This window comes from Pleuronectes platessa, chromosome 19 (assembly GCF_947347685.1).
Source record: "Pleuronectes platessa chromosome 19, fPlePla1.1, whole genome shotgun sequence".
Taxonomy (NCBI): domain Eukaryota; kingdom Metazoa; phylum Chordata; class Actinopteri; order Pleuronectiformes; family Pleuronectidae; genus Pleuronectes; species Pleuronectes platessa.
This window is the reverse complement of record NC_070644.1, coordinates 5,192,334-5,213,893: the sequence shown is the minus strand read 5'-3', so window position 1 is coordinate 5,213,893 and position 21,560 is coordinate 5,192,334. Positions and strand designations below refer to the sequence as shown.

General features: G+C 43.1%; 1 protein-coding gene across 1 annotated transcript; it reads left to right on the top strand.

The window, feature by feature from the left end:
- The first annotated feature begins 460 nt into the window (after nt 1-460).
- On the top strand, nt 461-21,065 carry LOC128425278 (homer protein homolog 1). The gene is made up of 9 exons (XM_053411819.1): nt 461-1,540; nt 10,509-10,665; nt 12,436-12,567; nt 13,193-13,285; nt 15,590-15,738; nt 16,167-16,332; nt 16,451-16,561; nt 16,656-16,736; nt 19,191-21,065. Exons 1-9 carry the CDS (start codon nt 1,536-1,538, stop codon nt 19,377-19,379), a joined length of 1,083 nt encoding a protein of 360 aa, XP_053267794.1. The 5' UTR covers nt 461-1,535; the 3' UTR covers nt 19,380-21,065.
- Nucleotides 21,066-21,560: the final 495 nt, after the last annotated feature.

Below are 21,560 nucleotides of genomic sequence, written 5' to 3'. Positions count from 1 at the left end.
TTTGAAAAACGGTTTGTCAGTGGGGGATAGGCTGGGCTATGGATCCATCCGTTGGAACCTTGAGGATGGAAGAACGCATTTGTTGGCTGCATGTGAAGGAACCTTGGAAGTCACGCTGCTATGACGCAATCGGTCCTCATATGCAGTATTTAAAAGGACGCGGCCCCCGAATTGAGAAACGGTGATAAAGTCGAACACTCCAAGTAAAAATGCCCTGCCCAGTCAGGGGGCCCAACAAAGCATTTTTACCCCGGTGACCCCCTACAAGTTTTATACCACAAACATGTGGTATAGTGCAGTGTGATTTGTTGTTTTTTTTACCCATATTTCTGGGCCTTACGTTGCAAACTACACATCTTTATCTTGGCCGCACACCGGAAGTGAGAACACAGTTTGACCAGTGACATCAAAACTTCACTCGGCAACGTGATGACGTCGTTATGGTAACGGTCCCCGAGGGCGGAGGAGGACGATGAATGAGCCGAGAGGGGCTGACAGGGAGCAGAGGGGCCGGGGCGAGACGAGAGGATGAGCCGGCCGACGGAGCAGCAGCAGCAGCATCCGCACCAGCCTCCGACCACATCTGCTGGATCCCACTCGAAGCTCCGATCCGAGTCAGAAATTAGGACGAGCGACCGGCGTTAGTTTCACCGTTAAACAATCCGCCGCTGAGGATGTGATGCCGGAGCCCGGATCATGCACCGATTCCCCCCAGACGGCGCAGGGGAGGTGAAGCCCCGTCATGAAAGAAGATGTCCGCTTTGAAGGACTCGCTCGGCGGCTGTGAAACCCGCTAATCTCGGACGGGGTGGGTCGAAGGGGGGGGTGCGCTGGAGGAGGAGGAGGCGGCGGAGGGGGGTTTGATGGCACAGCGGAGAAGCAACGAAAGCACCAGGGGACTGACAGCAGGGTTGGTGAACAGCGGGGTGTGTTGAGACCGGAGGAATGGACGTGGCTGTCTTCGGTTCGGGATAAGTCTCCAGACAGCACTCACAGACCGCGGGCGAGCGGCGGAGGGGTGCACGTGAACGCTGCGGTTTCCCCCCTACATTTGAACTTGGTTCTTTTCTCAAAGGCAGCTGCGGCGCTGTGAGGGAAATCGGGCTGTAAACCCAACGGTCCTACCGGGGGGGAGTCCGGGTCGCTAATCCCCGCCTGGGCTCAGGAGGAGTTTCTCTCTTTAGCTAGCTAGCATCCACTACTGCCAGGGGCTGCGGTGCGTTCACGGGCACCATGCAAGCGCGCGAGCTCGGGTGAAACCACCGCCAGCCACCAAAATGCACCCAAGGGCATAGCAACAACATTAGCAACAACAACAACAACAACAAGTCATGTCGGACTGACAACGGCACCGTGGCTCCACCGGCCGCGAAGTCCCAGCAGCGACCACAGCGGCTCATTGCCAGGCGGGGAGAGAGAGAGAGAGAGACAGAGGTGGTGGGGGGGATCAGACAGCTAACCCCGCTCACATCGCCCTCCGGAGCCCACCGGCGAGCAGCAGCTTCCAGCTCCTCCAGCCTCCACCTCCAGCCAACATGGGGTAGGTAACTTGTTATTCTCCCCTCAACGTGTCAGGGTGTGGGGGACTGTAAGAGGCGAGCTTTCAGCGGGAGGGGGTTAGCCACCTCGTGCTAACTGCGAAGTGCTCCCTGTTGTTACTGGGAAGTTAGCGACACATGGGGAATAACCAGTGGAAGAATGCACGGACCTGGCCAAGTGTCACACACACAACACTGGACTGTTGTGCCCACGTTCTGCCTCCATACGGGGACGTGTGGGTGACAGAAGCCCAGAGATCAGCCTGTGATGAAGCAGGCTGCTGTTTGGATGTGAGACCACAGGTCGGAGCAGTGAATAACTAGTCATAACAATAACGTGATTTATTCTGTGTAGGAGGTTGATCAGTCACATGTGGAGCTGAAGCTATTCGTTTATGGACTGAATATTTGGGTGGGTTTGTCGTTTCCTGGACTTTTTACAGACGTAAACTGCTCAGAGAAATGTTTTGATGTTTTTCGTAAAACCAAATCTGTAATCGATTAATTCAGAAGATATTAAGCAGAGTAGGGGATAATGAAGATAATTTAGTTGCAGAGGTGGTCATGTGCTTTATGGTCTGTAGCAGTGAACAACTTGGCACAATGTGATTAATATGGTTGAAAAGGAAGTTAATCAGTCCTGTATCAATGTGAATTTATTCATTCATGGATTGAAAGAGAATCAGAATCGAGCAGAAATTGTAGTTATTTGTTTTACCTTGACGTTTGACCGACGCAACCATAAGTTCAGCGAAATGTCTTGATGTGTCGTTAACCAAGCATAAATGGGATTCATTCAAAAGATATTCAGCAGAATAGAGGATAAGGAAGATAATCGTTAGTTGCAGATAAAGTCGTGTGCTTTATGGTTTGTAGAAGGTTTATATTGGTTAATTGATGTCAGACAACGGGTCAGAGCAGTGAATAACTTGGTAATAATGATACGGATGATAATAACTCGTTTTTGTACTGAAAAATAATCTGAATCAATCAAAGATGGTACAAATGATCTCAATAAGAGAAGATTTTGTACGTTTTCTGTGTCACTTATCAATATTAACTACATATTTTGGTGTTGTGTATTTCCAGGACTTTTGAAAGATGTCATTATCCTTTCCAGCGAAATGTTTTTGATGTTTCATAAACCAAATGTATAATCGATTAATTCAAAAGATATATATAGAGGATCTTAAAGAGAATCATTATTTGCAGACATATTGATATGCGTTATGCTGTCTAGAGGTATACGCTACTGCTGATTACTTAATGACTGAGTGTGATGGAAATTGGTTTTGGAAAGTAAGATACACGCATTATTGTTTTTGATTTTCCCGTACAGGAAATGTAGCCATCAAGGAGTGTTATAATTCATTTTGTGCTGCTAGGGAGAGATAAACCTCTTTACATCAGCATCAAGACGGTGATGATCTCTCGTACACTTGGCTCATGCAATGCATGTGGCTCAACCTGCAGATGTATGGTGATTCTCCTGATCAAGAGCGACCTAGTTCTTACTCCAGATGAAAGCAGATGATGTAGCATGTGATTGGTTTGTGGTCGTATTGTGGTTGGAGGATGGGGATGGGGCAGCAGGGGTGGGCTGAAGTGCTTACCTCCACATGCAAAGCACAGCCTCTGTAATTCTCAAGGCCAATGGTTTATAATCCGGTCCACCACCAATTCCTCCGACACAGGCCGAGAGCATGTCCTGTGCCCTCAGCCCTTAATTAGCCAGTCAGACTTGGCTGCTCTGAGAAGTGCTGGAGCTTCTTTTCTTGTATAATAGATGATTGTAAACCAGCTTGTCGCCCTGAAACGTTACTGGCACTTGGAATAAAACTGTCCAGGCAAAAGGTTCTACTGCACCAGTCAGGCCAGCATGTCAGAGATTGATTTGCAGTCAGCCTGGTCTCAGTGGAAACAGATAATTTGGAGTGCACATTCCAAAATATTGATTTGAATAGTCCAATATCCCCCAAGGGGATCAATCGTCTAATCTTATCAGTATTGACTGTTGTCAAGTGTGATGACATAGGAGTTCTTAGTGTGTCCAGTTGAAATTGACTAACTGCTGATGATATCATTAATAAAAACACAGGAGGAAGGAATACTTTGCGGGAAGATGCATTCTGCAATCAATATTCACAGAACAAAATGCATATGGTGACAACAGACAGCACATACATATCTTTTACTGGCAAAAGAAACAAGTACAAACAATAGGTTGTTACTCAGCAGCAACAATTTAGGCAGATGCAACCATAGCACGTTGATACAAGTGTAAAAAAGATCAGAGGATTGAGATGGAAAACAAAAAACTCAGACAAATTCCAACCTGTAAACTTAGTGTCAGAGTCCCATTCAGCCACAGTGTTCGTGAGAAGATAATTCCCTGACACACCTCTGCCAGTTGGACTGAGTCACCAGGGGATGACATTTACTAGCGACGACAAATCAACACACATTTTCCGTAGTTTTTCCTCAACGTCGTCGAGGGATAAGGACAGCAGGCTCACACCTTGTACAGGTTGTCGAGCCCTATATGAGGCCAGAAGTGGTTTGCAAATATGGGGTGTGAAAATAAAATTTGGTTAACATTGATTGACTAGTCTTAATGTCACAGTGAAGGAAAAGAAAAGCCAGTGTATTACTAAGCTATAAAAGATAGGACACTCTTTTTTTTAATCTCCGGTCACATTCAAATGTGATGCTAGGGATGAAGTGATGGAAACAGGAGCTGTGAGAAACTCTTTATGACAGAACTATGATACACAGTTCACATGTTGGTTGAATGGTGCATGGCTGGGGCCAACTCTTTTCATAACATCTTTATGATATTTCATAGGTCAAAGAGAGGTGATCTGAAAAGGATATACTTCCCCTTTCTTGTTGTTCTACTTGTCACATCTAGACCAAGAAGAAGAAGTGTTGGAATGGACATGGCACAAAAATGTCATTAAATTAAAAAAAAAAGCAAGTCTGCCAAGATGGTGTTTGCATATGATCATATGAACAATCCTTCTCCTGTGGCCTCTGAAGCCTCTCAGTGCTGCATATGACATATGGGTGTTTTCAGCTGGAGGTTTGTGCCTTGCCAAGCCCCCGCTGCCTCCCTCCGCGAGTGGGTTAACCGACAGGGACACCGGGATTGGATTGGGCGAGAGAGCATGTGGGAAGGACAGGGGAGAGACAGAGTTGGAAGATGTTCACGGCTCATGACCAGCCCTGAGTCACGTGGGCTGTTTCCATGACGACGCAAGCAGCCGCTATAATGCAGGGTTATTTTTCCAGCGATAGACGGTCTGCTCATGTTGTCGTCAGATTATTTTGATTTTTCTTGCTGTTTTATTTTCCATGTTGCGGATGAGTGTTGAGTCTTTTATAACCCTAACGTGAATTATTATCGCTGAGAACTTGAAGTAGAACTGAAACAATCGGTTTATTGATTAGTCACACACAGTGGCAGTTAGGCACCTGGCCCTCTTTAATGCAATCTAAAAACCGGTTATACAGACTAACCCAGAAAGCATGATGTAAAACCAACAGAGACCAAATGGCCTAGAATTAGTGATCATTCCTTCACCACATGTGAGGGATCCCAGGACGCACAGAAGTGCTTCGATGTTTAAAGTATTTATACATGAGAAAATGCCCGACAGAAATTAAGGGAGTAATCGAGTTCTATTCATAATCCGTGGATCGTGGTGCACGATCAGCTGCCACCAGGATCAGCATCCTCCATCACGGTCACGATCCAGGATCTGGTTGATCCATCATGATCCATGGTCCACCATTAGTGAATTTTGTTTCAAATATGTTTATTGGGAAACCAATCACATAACAGAGAAATTAACAGTCGACAGTTATGTTTCCTTTGTTTTTTTACAGAAGGTGAAAAGTAATCCCTGACAAAAAAGACTAGCAAGTAAACAAGCAATGCCCTGCATCAACAAAACAGATGAAACAAAAAGGACAGGACAAAAAAGAAAAGAAAAAAGACAACAGTGCGTACACCATTAGTGAATTTTAAGCAAGAATAGTGAAAAATGCCACATACTTGCAGATGGGATGTAATTGCATTTGATGGTTCTCACCATCTTATGACTTTAGATGTTGATAATGCTGTAAATTGCAGCCTTACTAAAAATAGTATCTATACATGAGAAAACTATGAATAATTAAGGACTCAGAAAAGGCAGAGTTCAAACTTCATCATCAACTTACTCGTAAAGATTTGCAATCTGAGCATGTTACCTTTTCATTCCCAGACAGCACATATCTTTGTATGCTTCGGTACAAACACCTGTGTGTGTGTGTGTGTGTTTGTGTGTGTGTGTGTACCCTCTGTTCATGTGCGAGTTGTAAGCGGAGAACTGCTGATTTGATAACATCTGCGGTCAGATTCCTCTGTCCAAGCACTTGTCATTGAGACTTGAATGCCTCAGTACGTTTCATTGTGAAAAGGGATTATGGGCTAACAATCACCACACACTCTCATTGAGACACAAACCGCCGCGGGCAGATTCTGATCTAGGCCACGCTGTCGGACTAACACCCTGAATATAATAATGACCCGCTACAGTTTGGACAGGGCAACTTTTTGAGAACTGAGACTTGACCACTGTGTTAAACACAAGTACAGGTTTTTTTTTGTCAGTTCAATTGACTTAATCCAAACCAGCATCTGATCACATCTGCCCCATTAAAACCATCCAGAAGCAGCAACATAGTTGCTGTATAACATCCTGCCCAGTAAAAATATTTTATTCAATACCACTGTTTCCTTTTTGTGAAATTCCCTTAAATGTCAAAATGTACTAACTCGAAATGTTAAAGAAAATGAAAAAAATAAATAATCCTGGATCTGCCCCTTTTAATTGAATCTGCTCCCCCAAAGTTATTTTCTGCTTCCTTTGCCAATAGCCCATCTGTCCATCAAGTTTAAATAAAGTCAGTTTTATAGTTTTTGTGTAGTTCTGTTATTAAAAGTCAGACAAACAGCAATTAGAACAACCTTATAATAAATATAACTACTCATGGATATATACCGTTGTTTTTTGAACCCCCCATTTAACACGATCGCTATCAGTCTTTATTTCTCTTTGCATTAAAATACCAGGACTTCCTAGTTCTGCACTGTAAATATGGATCATGCTGTACTCATTGTTTTAAAATGTACACAGAATTATTATCACCTGCAAGCTTGAACCCTTCCGAACCTGTCCTGATGTTAATAAAAGGGAGTTTTCAGTCGGCAAATCATGTTTGAAAAAAACAAATATGATTTTCATGATGATCACTGCCTCACACTAAACTTCCCCAGCAGTGATAACTTCATTTTCATCTCTTCTCCTTTCTCTGTATCAGGGTACTCACACATGTAATGTACTTCAGAAATATCCTGCATGGTGTATTTAACACACATATTCATATTTACAGTACAGTATATTCTTACCATCTCCACTGCTGTGCTGCCAGTGGGTCTGATCCGGTGTTAATCCCGGGTGCACATTGCCACCATCTCTCTGATTAACCGTCTATCTTTAAATAAAATCTGCCGGGTCTCAACTCTGCTGATTTAATTAACACACTGACTGGGACGTGGCGAGAGCTCCCCAGAGAGGGGAACAACCGCCGTGTCCCAGAGAAGACGACCAGGGACACGACGCCAAGCAATCAGATTTGGTTTCCTTGGAAGTCTCATTAGGGATATGAATGATCCGAATGTCAAAATAAATAGCCTGTATTGTCACCTGGCTACATCTAGATTCATTGATTAATTGTAATTCTAGCATGGTTTTAGCTGCTATGTCTTGTTGGATCTTGTTTGTTTGGCCTGGAATGCAGAAAACGTCAGGATCTCAACTATCTGTGGATCGATTTGGATCCACATTTTCATTTTGATACCTGTGTCTGTCTGTTGACTTTTATTTTGGTGCCACCATGAGACATTATGTCCCCCTCAGCAGGGAGCTCAGTAACCTCTGTGACCCCTGACTTTGACATTTATACCATCATCGGGTTAAGATTTTTATTTGTTTTAGTTTTTTTGGGGGATGAAACTATAAGTCAATTAAATGACTCGTCCAACAGAAAACTAATGGGAAACTACTTTGGAGATCATTCTTTAAACATTTTATAGATCCGGCTGCTGCAGTTTGAGAATGTACTGCTGCTTATCTCTGTTTATTTATAAGTTTACTTACTGTGAACTGAATCATTTTGGCTTTTGCACCATTGACAGAACAATATATTCTAAGATGACACTTTGGTCTATAGGGAAAGTTGTGATCGGCACTTTTCAATAAATGATTAAGAAATATTAGCTGTGTATGTGATGCAGAATTGCCCTGAATATTTAGTTCAGGAAATAAATAATATTTTGATTTATTTGAGAATTTGGATAACATTTTTAATCTTTAAAATGTTGAGAAACAAACCAAAAATGTCTTTCTCAATGTCACAGAGCCAACAGAGATTTAATCTTTTGTCAGTTGACTAACCGATATATTGATAAATTGAAATTGAAATGAATTGTCTCTGTATATTCTTCTATTGAGGGTTATGCTAACCTTACTGTCCATTTATGTTGTTCAGCTTCAACATCCATTTAAATCCCCTGTCCGTATATTGAGCTGGAAGAGATGACTTGTTCATGCGTTGGGTTATTTCCTGAGGCTCTGCATCTCAAGGCAAAAAAATCTGTCCGTTGTGGATTTCCATGAGCATCCAAACCACAACCAGGCTCGTATCGCTTGTTTTGCTTTTAATCCAAGACCCTGGGAGCTTTTGATCCAAAGCAATGGTTGGAGGGCGTCCAGGGCCTGCTGATCCTCCTGTATGTCAGCACAGGTGCTTCCAGGTCACCTTTGGCATCGTTGCATGGCTTCATCCGCTTCATGTCAGGAACACGCTCTGCTGATCAAGTCTGGCCTGCAAGTGCCCACACATACAAGACCTGACTATAGCAGCCTGCCGCTTTTCTAGGTAAAATCCTCCGAGCCGGTCACTGGGAGCTGCCTCTGTCAGGTATGGCAGTAGTGTTCAGGAGGAAATGACTGACGCCTAAACACTAGCAGTGAGAGAAACATGGATGTGTACAAAACTCTGTGCACAGTATCGATCTGAACCCACATGGTCTTGTTCGCTCCGATCAATCGACCTGTTGTTTGTTGATCGGTCTGATCCTCACTTTGTCATGCAACTTGCTCTGGAAAGCCACGGCAGCATTAAAAAGGGTAGCTGGGAGTTGTGACCTCTGAAACCGAAACAGCACTGCCTCTGTGCTCACAGGGAGATGATGGTCGACCGTGTCCGTGTGGGCGCCGCCTCTCTTATTTTTAAAAGTAGAAAGGAATTAGCATAACTGCCCTTCAGCTTGCTTCTTTAAAAAATGCAAGATTCCTCCCTGAGTTTTGATCTCAACGCCGACTCGAGGCAGTAGGTTTAAAGAAAGACGCCCCAAATCTCTGACTGTGTCTTTCTTCCTCCAGGTCAGAACGCTGCATTTCTTATCCAAGGCCTTTTTCTTAACTTTTGAACTATTTCGTCAGTTTTTCTGACTGTTTTTAGATCCACTGAATATTATTGGATAAATATTGGCTTAATGATATTTGCATGATATACTTTTTTTATTTTTGCATACAAAATTATGACTCTGCAGTGGTTTATTTGTTTTTATGAAAAACTACAGCATGCATATATAATGGAGCCGGCATTCTTAATTTCCATGTTTTTTACGAGATCTGAACATGTAAATCTGGTCTTGTGTTGCCACTTAACAACATGACAGGTGATGATGGAAGTTGTGTACACGTGTGCCTTTAAATTTGCACATTGCTACACAAGCACACTTGTTCTGCAGCGTGTTCTCCCCCCCCCCCCCCCCCCACACTCTTCCAGTCACTGATAATACAACAAAACAGCAGGAAAGTGAATTATGGATGTCTTGGGATCTGGGAGCTGTCTCTCTCTCGAATTTGTCAGTACTTCCCCTCTTCCTTTCATTGGTGTTGGGTATTTGATGTGGAGCTTCACTAGCACATTTGCCTGTGTGTCTTTCGGCTGTGATGGTGGGCCTGCTACAGTTTAGTCGGTGCATTACTTTCTTTTGACCTCTGATTGGATTGTTGTTTCATATTCCTCAGAGGATAAATCCCACCAAGTTGTGATTCTGTGACTTTTCTTTAGCGCCTGAAGCAGGTCAAAGTTTCCAGTATTTCTGTAAAATATCTTCAACACCTCCCACGTAGGCTGATGCAATTAGTTTGTATGGATATTCATGGTTCCCTGACGATGAACCCTAAAGACTTTGCTGAATGTCTGTGGACTCATGGTTCATTGGTTTGTCTTTTGTTATTATGTCCACTTTATGTCCACTTTATGTCTACTTGAACTACTGATCACTAAATCAAATTCAATCATTGATCATCACCTGACACAGAAAGGCTGGTGTAAGTCAAAAAGTAGTATCATACAGGAGCTAACAGAGTGTCCGTGCAATTATCAGGTCAACAATCTGCTTCAGTAAAATAAAAATAAAATAGAAGCAGCCACAGATAACTTAGTGTGCAGACTTTTTGACTCTGTCTATACTGTTTTAAAAAAATGGAGCTAGGTCCTCCCTTTAGTATGTGATCACATGTATGTGATCACCATCACTATGTGTATAATGATTACAGCTCTGCAGGTGGTCTCTCATTATTCTTATTCAACTGTAACTCCTGGAAGGTCCGAAAACAACAGGATGTTCCAAACATACTTTTGCTGGAATGTCTGAGACGGCAGTGATGACAGAAACTCCCACACACACAATCTGTATTTGTCTGTTGTCTGTGTAATTAAAGTCTTTTTCCCCCTCGCAGGCCAGTGTTGTTGTTGCACGCTGTACATTTCCGGCAGGTTGACCACAGAGTTCAAGTCCTACAGTGAAACCAGATGCTGATCCCTCCATCTCTCCTCCCTCTGCAGGGAACAGCCCATCTTCAGCACACGGGCCCACGTCTTCCAGATTGACCCGAACACCAAGAAGAACTGGGTTCCCACCAGTAAACACGCTGTCACGGTCTCCTACTTCTTCGACAGTACCAGGAATGTGTATCGAATCATCAGCCTGGATGGATCTAAGGTCTGTTTGTGGGTCGTTTCCTCACTTGATGGGATGTTTCGTACTGATTTTATAAAAGTTCAGTTCCTCACAACTCAGAACCATATTTTGACATAAAAAATCTATGAATGTCACATATAGAGATACTGCAAACTTTAAACCCAATTATATGACTGTTATTTGATGAAATACATTAATGCTGGTTCTAATATCAATTGGGTCGAACATGGCTTATAACGCCATCTAGTGTTTTGAACCATCTTGGCCAATGCTTCCGAGGCTTCTCACGTCATGACCACATACATATTTGAAAAAGTTAATCAACTGCTTGTGAGTGGGAATCTGGAAAGCTGCGCTCATTTTAGAACAACGCTGACACTACACTACACACACACACACACACACACAAACACACACACACACACCATTTGAACCGCTGGCTGAAACAGAAGACAACACAGATAACTAAAGGTGACCCTAATATCCACCTGTAGATTTACGTCTTGTACCAAACCACTGATTGTCACTGCCCCAAAAAAGAAAAATCTCCACCTAAATTTACATGGGAATCAATAAAGTTTGAACTAATAATCATCAACCATCAGAACCTCCCACCTCTACCGCCCCGGCCTGGCCTCTCCGTGCTGACACAGTGAAGGGGCGTCCGGGCCGGTCGAATCTATGTGGCAGTGATTATTTTAGTCTTGGGAGAGGTGCAGGGGTGGAGTTAGCCTGGTTACGCAAGAGCCTCTCTGGGCGACTATGTCTGTTGTTGAACCAGCAAGTTAGCTGTGCTGGGTTCAGCTGGAAATAGCCGAGATTGGGTGAGCTGGTGCTGGAGGACATCATCATCCCCACAACAACACGTCTTCTCAGCAGGGAAGAAGGAAGCACGCACACAGAAACAGATGCAACACAAAGGCAAATCGTTCTGATTGTGTTGCTTCCCCGATTTTAGAAGTGCGCAAACATGTGTTTGAAAATGAAAACACTTCATTTCCAAGGTTCAGCTAAGTTGAGGTTTTCAGAAAATTGCAAAACTCAAAGGTTTTTGTGTAGTGTCAAGAGTTTTCCAAGTTGTGTATTTGAATTGGATGAAAACCCCTTATTAACATGTAGTGTTTGTGTCCCAGAGTTATAGTTACATATCATAAAGTACTACAGTAAAACATTTACAATCCTTTTCCCCCATATAATGCACATGTTCAGGATTAAATCAATTTTTTATTGATTTTTCGATTGAATGTTGGACTCACGTTTGCACATGGACACAAACTGGAGCTGGAGCGCTCAGCCGTGATGTCAGCTCTGGTTTCCAAGCTTGACTGTTAAATCAGCCCTAGAGGTGTTTGGAAACATGGGAAGTTTGAACATCTACAGTGTTGCTGCTGATGAGAAGTGTTTCCATGGTCAAGAATATACTCTCCAGCTCAATTGTTTTTATGATGTATTGCATTGCAATATATTTGAGAGGCAGCAGCAGCAGTTCATTTTTGAAACTATAAATCCTCACAACCATCAATAACAGAAGAGTCGCCTTAGGACTCCTCATTGACTGCTTCCTGTTTACAGTAGGAACGCAAAAAAACACGTCTATACAACACACACGCATGCACGCACACACGCACAGGCCCGATTACACACACACACAGACACACACACATACACTGTCCCAGCAAATATCAGCTATCCAGCTGCTCCAGCCCATTGAAGCCGTCCAACATTTATATTTATCTTTGAATTTGAAAAGCCGTCGTGTGGGTCAGTCATGTGTGTGTTTGTCGTCCACAGGCCATCATCAACAGCACCATCACCCCCAACATGACATTCACAAAGACGTCGCAAAAGTTTGGCCAGTGGGCCGACAGCCGGGCGAACACAGTCTATGGCCTCGGCTTCTCGTCTGAGAGTCTCCTGGTCAAGGTGAGGACACAGGAAACAGACCCAGTACGGCCCCAAGGAACTTTCTGATAAGGATGTGTCTGAAGGAATCCAGCTGTTCTGGCCTGAGTGTCAGGGATTTATGTTTTTCTTTCTATAAAGGAGGTTTGAGTGGGGGGTCGTCTTATATTTGTGGATGAGACAATTTCATGTAAAAAATGTGGTTGAATGAAGTTTGCTCCAGTGTAGCTCTGTTCTCTGCAGAGTGTGTTATTATCAGTGTTGTCTGTCACTAATATACAGAGACAAATATTATATCAAGATTGAAATTTCACAACAGTTGATATCAATAATTATCAGAGTAAATGGAACATGATTATTTCTTTCAAGTTTAAAGACAGATTTTTGCTCCTGAGTGAAGCTCTTGTTTAGGAGCAGACAATGACACTCACGTGATGAACAACAAAACCCTTTATCTAACATTATCTAACAGATAGGCTTCAGTGTTATTGTCCTTAGATGAATCTTCCCTAACATGATAACACCTGTCATCAATATCAGAGGTGTTGTCATGAAAAACAAGATATTAGACAGAGTGGGTGAGGAGGTGGTCTCTTATTCAGGCTCGTGTTGTTACAGTTTTCTAAGTTGCTCCTGTTACTCTTAGTTTGCAGAAAAGTTTGCTGAGTTCAAGGAGGCAGCGCGGGTAGCGAAGGAGAAGTCTCAGGAGAAGATGGAGCTCAGCAGCACTCCCTCTCAGGTAAAAGACACCATCTTCATTGTTGCTACCTCACACACATTTTACACTCGGAGGCCTCTTGAAAGAAGGGAACGTCTGCAACATGTTACAGATGGGTAGAAAAGGGTTGATGTTTATTTATGTGTTTTACTAAAACAACTTGCTGGAAAAAGTAGAATTACCCCCACATGCTGATTGATATCTGTCAGGGCTGCATGGGTTCAGATCAATCGCCCATCGATCAAGCAACGCTAGCGTAAACAAATAAAAAGGTTATTGGTATAGATTTTTTTTTAAACTAATTTTGCTTAAAGTATCTATGATCTAATAATTCAGTGTTAATATGTGAATGAAGTGAATAAAGAGCCTCTTGATAATGACTAAGTGAACGGCCAACCTGTGTGAATCCCTGCTCATTACATATAGATGAGAGATGAATGGAACCAGTTGATTTATGTTTCACTGACACTGTGCTGTTGCAGCCACTAAACAAACACCCTGTGGCTTGCTCTACCTCCCTAACCACTCCTCCTCAGAGCGGAGCTGCCAACAGGAATGTGTTGTCAGTCAGCAAACCTGGTAAAAAGAAGGTAAAAGGAAAAACACGGAAAGAATCTTTTCCATGACTCTGATCCGATGGCCCCCCTTTTTCCCAGTCTTACCCCCAGTCAATGATCCACACCTCCCCCTGGTGTCTCCCCTGCCATATTTGTCTTCTGTGCAACATAAAGCATTAATACTCTGTCTAAGCTGTGAGTGCACATCGATGGATCTGTGGCTTTTTGCATATGAATAAATCCCAGGTTTATCCCTTAGTGATACGATGTTGTTTTGGTGTAATAAGCCGGTCTTTCTTTTCCGGGGACCACCCTGTCATCGGTCTCTAACAACCTCATCCATCATCTTGAAGTTAGAGTAACAACCAGAGGATCCCCTTCTCCCAGAACCTCCCGCTGACGACCCTCCACTTCTCCTTTCATGCTCTCAGAAAGCAGAAAGTCGGATATCATTAGGGATGTTTGAGAAGGAGAGACGAACAGAGACACAGCGTCACAATTGAAATCAGTTCTGAAATGCTTGTGCTCTGACACGTTAACTGACAGTAAACAGTCACAATAAACAAAAGGAGCTGATTGAATCAACAAATTGAGACGGGAACATCGTGTGATTTTAAGTGTTTGTTGTGTCCAGTAGTCATGAGGAGTCGGAACCATTCAGAGATGATAAGGCTCATAACATCCTTTATCTGCATTACTTCTGATAATCTGGTTGATTTTTTGAGAGCATTGAAATATTAACACTTTATCACTGAAAACTTGTCGTGTCTCAAAACCCAAGCTTGAAGGAATCATTTAACATTTCCAGGAAATATGCTTATTAAATGAGAAGATCAACACCACTCTCATGGCTACACATTTAATGTATATCTGCAGCGAGCGGCTGTTTAGCTTAGCTTAGCATAAAGAGTGGGAAACAGCTAACCTGAAGGGAACTAGATCCACCCACCAGCACCTCTGAATCTCAGCAATCAGCATGTCATGAGTTATTTCTTTAATTCATGAGAAATATGAGCTGCCCAAATGCTGTCTTGATCTGTCCTCTGTGCTAAATCCATCTCTCTCGTGTCAATATCCAGAAACACAGTGAAAGAAGCCTTGAGCTGCGACCGGAGCAGGAGAGGTTTAAAAAAAAAAAAAAAAAGATCGTCCCGAGACTTTCAAATTTCATTCAAGGCTCGTCCCAAGTCAACGAGCTCCTGCACAGTGTGACAATATCAAACATACACCAACGGGAGAATTTAAAGCAGCGGTGGTCATTAATGAATTCAGTGGGGAAATACATTGTAACGTCCACTGCCTGTGAGAGGGCGAGGAACAATCCTCTGCCTTCATAACTTTATAATGTGTTTCCCCGTAGTAACAATGCTCCACTGTCATCTCCTGCTCCAGGTGCCAAATACTGTGGCTCTTAACTCTGGAGGATTTACATAACAGGGACGCCCTCCGTGGGAAAGACACAGAGATGTTGTCTAAACAGATGAGTGGGGCAAGTGTGAAGTATCCCATGTCTGACAGAGCATTGTGGGAATGTGAGGTGTTAATATGTCAGTGTTCGAGGTCAGAGCCAGGCTAGCAGTATGCCCCGCTTTACAGTCTTTGCGCTAAGCTAAGCTAACACTCTCCTGGCTCCGTACACAACAGACAGACACGAGAGTGGTGTGAATATTCTCATCGAGCTCTCGGTGTGAAAAGAAAGAAGCATATTGACTAAATGTTGATTTAATAGATAATGTCTTTGACTTGTCTCACCAAAATGTCCAATCAGGAGTCGGCCCCGGGTGACCTGCTGTCACCTTTGACCCCTGAGAGCATCAACGGTACGGACGAAGACAGAGTCACACCAGAGCCACCGCCACCACCACCCGCTGAAGCCAGAGCAGAGCCATCCCAGAATGCACTGCTCTTCACACACAGGTAAACACGAGGTCACAGCGACAATGCACCAGATACCTTTAAGTGACCTTTTCTATGTGATGCTGCTCATCTCGTTTTCAGAATCCGGCTGTAACTGAAACACCAAACAGTTTCTGGTTCTGAAATTCTGCTCAGTTCCTGTATTTTCTTTGTCTAAAGCAAAACATGTCCATCGTCATAACTGACTGATCATTATGCATAAAGGATATAAACTTATAAAACAAAAAGGAATGTCGGTTACGGCTTTAATCAGATTATCAACTTTTTTTTATCCAGCTCTAGGTTTGAGTAAACGGCGAAATTTGTCATAGTTTCACACATTTTATAGACCAAAATCCGATTAGCAGTGAAATGAATGGGCAGATTAATCCTAATGAAAATAAATGTTTGTCTCGCTCACGTTCTTATTTTTTCCTTTTTTTTCTCAGTTCCAGTTCGACCAGCATCAATAAGCACTGGGAGGCGGAGCTCGAGGCACTCAAGGGGAACAACGCCAAACTGACAGCTGCTCTGCTCGAGTCCACAGCCAACGTCAAACAGTGGAAGCAGCAGCTGGCAGCCTATCAGGACGAGGCGGAGAGGCTACACAAACGGGTGATCACCGTGCACAGAAACCACAGAAATACAAAGTGTCAGACTTCTAACAATATAATAAGATATATAAGGGTTTATTTTCCCCACAGCGTGACCAAGGTTTCTTTTTGTCTTCCAGGTGACGGAGCTGGAGTGTGTGAGCGGTCAGACGACGGTCATCAAATCTCAGAAGACAGAACTTAACCGAACAATCGAGGAGCTGGAGTTGGATCTGAGGGCCAAAGAGGAGGTGGGACCAGTGGACGTGTCGGTGTCATGTCAGCTCCCAAACATACGCATCCTGTTTGGTCTTTTTATTTTTTACTCGTTTCTACATATTTCAGGAGTTGGAGCAGCTTAAAGAGGAGGTGCAGAGTGCCCACGAGTTTCAGTCCCACAGAGACTCTCTCACTCAGAAACTACAGGCGAGTAAACACTGTGCTGACATCAACATGTTGCAAATTCTGCCACAGAAACAGTAAATATGAAAGAGAAAAACTCGACCACAGCAACACAACTACTTTGTTGAAAATGCATCAACTGTCATCTGAGGCCAACCATGCACATATATTCTGGAACTGTCACAAAATAATAGGGTTTTGGGGAATGGTCCATAGAATAACACAAGATATTCTGGGATACAAATTTCAAATGAATCATGAGCTGATGTATCTATGTATGTACACGGAGAATGATGTTCAAGATGGGGACTTGTATCTATTCAAGATACTCATGGTTGCAGGTAAAAAGGCCATCACAAGGAAATGGGGGACGGAAGATCTACCCACTCAGACCCATTGGGTAGACACAGTGGGGGAAATAAATATTATGGAAAGACTGACACACAGGCTACGACTGACAGGATCACAGATGGACAGTAAATGGAGGAAGTGGACTCTATGGCAGTTGACCTTGACATGACAGCAGTTTTTTTTTTTTTTTTAATAGGGATGCACCGATATATCGGCCGAACATCGGTAGCGGCCGATTTTCGCCTCGTTTACTGATATCGGCTTATCGGTAATAAACTTGACTTTCACCGATATCATTGGCCGATGTTCATATTTGTGGTAAAACCGCTGGGCACGTGCCGCTCCGTGGCCCTCCTCTCCGCGCCACCGGAGGCTCAGTGTGCGGCACCGGGAGGTCCTCATCCGGTGGCACCTCACCGCGTCATTGGTGCGGGGGCTTTCTTTCTCTTGGACCGCGGGGCGGTGTCCATCGCCGGTGCGGAAGGCGGGCCGTTGGAGGGGACCGGGTACGCGGTCAGAGGCGGCCACTCTGGACGCGTGTCCGGCCCTTCTCGCGGATCACCTCAGCTACGGCGACCGCTGGGGGAACCCTCCGGCTGGCGCCTAGCAGCTGACTGAGAACTGGTGCGGACCAGGGGAATCCGACTGTTTAATTAAAACAAGCATCGCGAAGGGCCACGGTGGGTGTTGACGCGATGTGATTTCTGCCCGACACTAAAAACAGGTCAAACTGAGGAGGGCTTGTTAAGTTGTCTTGACTCACGCAGTGTAACTTGGTGTAAAAAGTATGAGCCTAGCGTCTGTTTAAGTACTTTATTCTCATGTGCACCGGCTCTATTCATCCGTCTCATGCACAGGTAACAAGGGAATTGACAACATACGTTATACACACAGAAGCCGTAACACATCTAATAAACGGCCAATACTGCTACCGTAAATCAATGAGAAGAGCGTTCTCTATAATGATACTTTAACAGGGCTGTTTTAGACAGGGTAAAAAGGTGCTGTTTTAAATTATCCTTGTGGTATTTTGACCAAAATATGTTACAGACATTTCATTAAGATCCCAAGGAACCATTTCAACTTGCGGTAAAATGGGCATAATATGTCTCTGTTAAATAAAGTTTAGTTAAATCAAAGATTGTTTCATAAATCTGATTCAATTTGTGCTCATTAAAAGATAAGAGTGATGAAGGGCTGAAATTTTTTTAAATAGTGCTTTTTAAATAATGATTTAATTATTTTTCTGGCACAAAAAGGTGAATGAATAACAACAAAAAGAAAATAAACAAATATCGGTATCGGTATCGGCCAAGAATTTCCATATCGGTGCATCCCTAATTTTTAATTTATTTTTAGTTTCTGGTTGTCGATGTTGTTGATGACTTGTATTTGTGTAATTGTTGAATAAAAAGAAAATGGTAAAAAAAAGAAAATGCATCAACTCTGCTCCGGATAAACTTTGAGTCCACACTGCTCCAGAGTTTTGAAGTCACAGAAAAGCTGACGTAAAGAAGACCCTCAAGTAGGTCTCTAGTGGAGACGATGTAGCCTTCGCTGATTCGTTAGGCTCTGATCACATGATCCTCTACGGCTAAAAACTGTTAATGACCCTGTTTTTCAGGCGTGTTAGTATCGAATGGAAACGCTTGTGTGGACAGAAATCGTTGTTAGTTCAACAAACTGGAGCCAGAAGGGGCTGCAAACCCATTGTTACCAGTAGTGCAGTGGAACTAAAATCCAGTATTAACATTACTACTGTCAATATGCCTCTTTACTTATTCATGAATTATTTTTAGTTAAAAAGTTATAAGAGTGAAAGTATTTGATTTTCACCACATCTCAACATGTTAACATTGTAAGTTATAAGAAATCTGTTTCTCAATGTGAATAACCATGTGGTTGCTGTGACATTTTTTTTTAGTTAAAAAAAAAATTCTAATGTCAATCTGGGAAATTCCGGTTTGATTTAATGTCAATATGTTAAATTTCAAATTAAATCTACATCTCAGTAGTGTGTGTGAAAAACACTGAGCACCAGGTTCTTCTTTTCATTTCGTTGCTTCTTTGGCTTCATCTGTTCCGACAAATGAGTCACTGAATTAAAGGTGCTGTTGTTTGTGACAGGACACGGAGACGAGGAACCAGACGCTGGAGGCCCAGCTGAGCGACCTGGAGCAGCGGCTGGAGGGCAGCCAGCTGGAGAGAGAAGCCTTTCGCACGAGCCTGCGCTCCCTGCTGGAGCTGCTGGACACCAAGATCTTCGAGCTGACCGAGCTGCGGGACACGCTGGCCAAGCTCATCGAGGGGAGCTAGACACACACACACACACACACACACACACTCAAACTAACACACGCACGCCTCCACTTCCACTGACGTGAGCGCGGCAGCCTGTGTGGCCCGGAGAGGCGCTCCAATGAAAGAATTCACCTGCATGTTGGCACTCACATAATCACAGACATGTACAACAACTTGAATTCTCTTCTCTTTTAGTTCCACATGTATACTATACGTGTAAAAGAGTATGTTTACACACTTTATGCATTAACGGTAGACACACATTTTGCCAGGTCCGCATCGTTTACAAAATGCAGGGGGCTTTGCTCGGGACATGCCTTCCCTCCGCTCGCTCCACTCCGGATTATTCTCGACTTTGTGAACACACAGAAACTCGGAATGAATCAGTTTTTTGGGGAATTTTTTTTAATATCGTTCCTTTCGAGCAGACGTTACATTTTTTCTTCTTGCTTTCTGTTCCTTCCTTCATTACGACTTTTTTTCGGCTTCGCTTTGGTGCAGTTTTGTAAACACCCGGAGCCTGCGATTGTTCCCCGTCTTCTTTTTCTCTCTCTCTTCCTCACTTTTCTCAGCCGCCGGGGGTCATCGTCAGCCAAATGAACACTGTAAGAGTCGACTCTGGCTTTTTCTTACACCCTGAGAGTGATCTTTTTTTTTTTTCATTATTGAAACTCTGGAGGGTCGAATGTGATGATTAAGTACTGATGTTCCTCCTCTGACTGAAATCCACTGTTGGACTGCCAAAAACAAACAAAAAAGGCCCTGGAGGACCTGCAGTATGTCTTATATTCTTATACAATATATGAGCAATACAAAAAGGGAGCGTCTGAGGGTAAATAAACACTTCCCACTCTCACTTTCAGGTACTTTTACCCCTGTCTTGATTAGACCACACTCGAGTTGGGATTTTATTCTATAGTTTTTCTTTCTATCTAATTTTTTTTAAAAGAATATTATTGTAACAAATTCATAGTGCACTTGTTAAAATGGGGTTTGTGTGTGTGTGGGTGAATCAGATGATCATGTTTTCTTTCCCTTATTATTACTGTTGCTACTTGAAGTGCAATGATTTGATCCTTTTTCTTCTTTTGTTAATTTATTACTCAAAGAGCTGAGTTTGTTCTAATGATAAGCTGTATGAAAAAAAGCAAAGATCTTTATTTACATCTCCTTTTCACTTCATCTTTTCTATAGTCTGCTACGTGGGTGTTGAGGTACTTTAGTTTTTTGGGGAAAAACTGGCAATATTTTTGAACTATTTATCAGAGCAAATGAAAAAAGAGATGCCAGGCGACGGAAGTTTGAATTTGCAAAGAATCTGGTTTGTTTCTTTTGCCAAATGACGTTCTCCTGTACAGAATTTTTGCTGATGTTGCCTTTGGTACAGAGATGCATCAACGGTAGCTAACTAGCAGTACTTTCTTTCTTTCATGGGATTTACTATTGCCAAAAAATTCAGCGCCGCCGAGAGGAAGAGGGTACCTTCACCTGAAGAACACTACTTAAGGGCTTGTTGTCGGTTCTGTTACATTTGGGAAACCTGAACGATTTTAGCAGTGACTTTATCACGTTGACTCTTGCAGCTTGAAATGGAGAAAAAAAATAAACATTTGAATAATACTTTTAAATGTTGATTATACCACATGATTAAAAACACAAATTGTAATTTTGAGTTTATAGTAAAAACAAAAATGAAAAATTGAGTTGTGTCGTTCTTTCGCAATCTGATGGGTCTTTTCTGACGGAAACCGACCCCCCCCTCCCGGTCTCACCTGGTCCAGGTCTGGTTCGTTTTCAGGATCAGTTTCTGACTCGACGCTTCAAAATACATAAGTTGCTTCAAAGTAGTTTCAAGGCTGTGGAGTGCAGTGCCCCAATTTCTCCAAACTCATACGCGTGTAGGTTTCTCATTTCAGACTGGATTGATTCATGTCACCCACTATGAGAAGGTTTGTGTTTCTGAGAGTCGATCAACACCAACAAGTCCTCCAGTCAGCAGGGTAGCAGTTTGGACGTGTCGAGTGTACGGGGACAGACATCAGCAGGTGGTGTTACATCAGAGGATGAGTCAGTCACACTGACTCTGACGCGGCGAGAGAAGTGACAGAAACGACAACAGTTAAAAAGGTCGAAGCTGCTTTGAGAAAATCTGCCAATAAAACATTTTCAAAACCTGAAATAAACCTAGCTCATTGA

Coding starts and splice junctions, on each gene's coding strand:
- LOC128425278 (XM_053411819.1), top strand. Junction 10,666..12,435: donor TCAGCCTGGATGGATCTAAG/GTCTGTTTGTGG, acceptor TGTCGTCCACAG/GCCATCATCAACAGCACCAT. Junction 12,568..13,192: donor CTGAGAGTCTCCTGGTCAAG/GTGAGGACACAG, acceptor TGTTACTCTTAG/TTTGCAGAAAAGTTTGCTGA.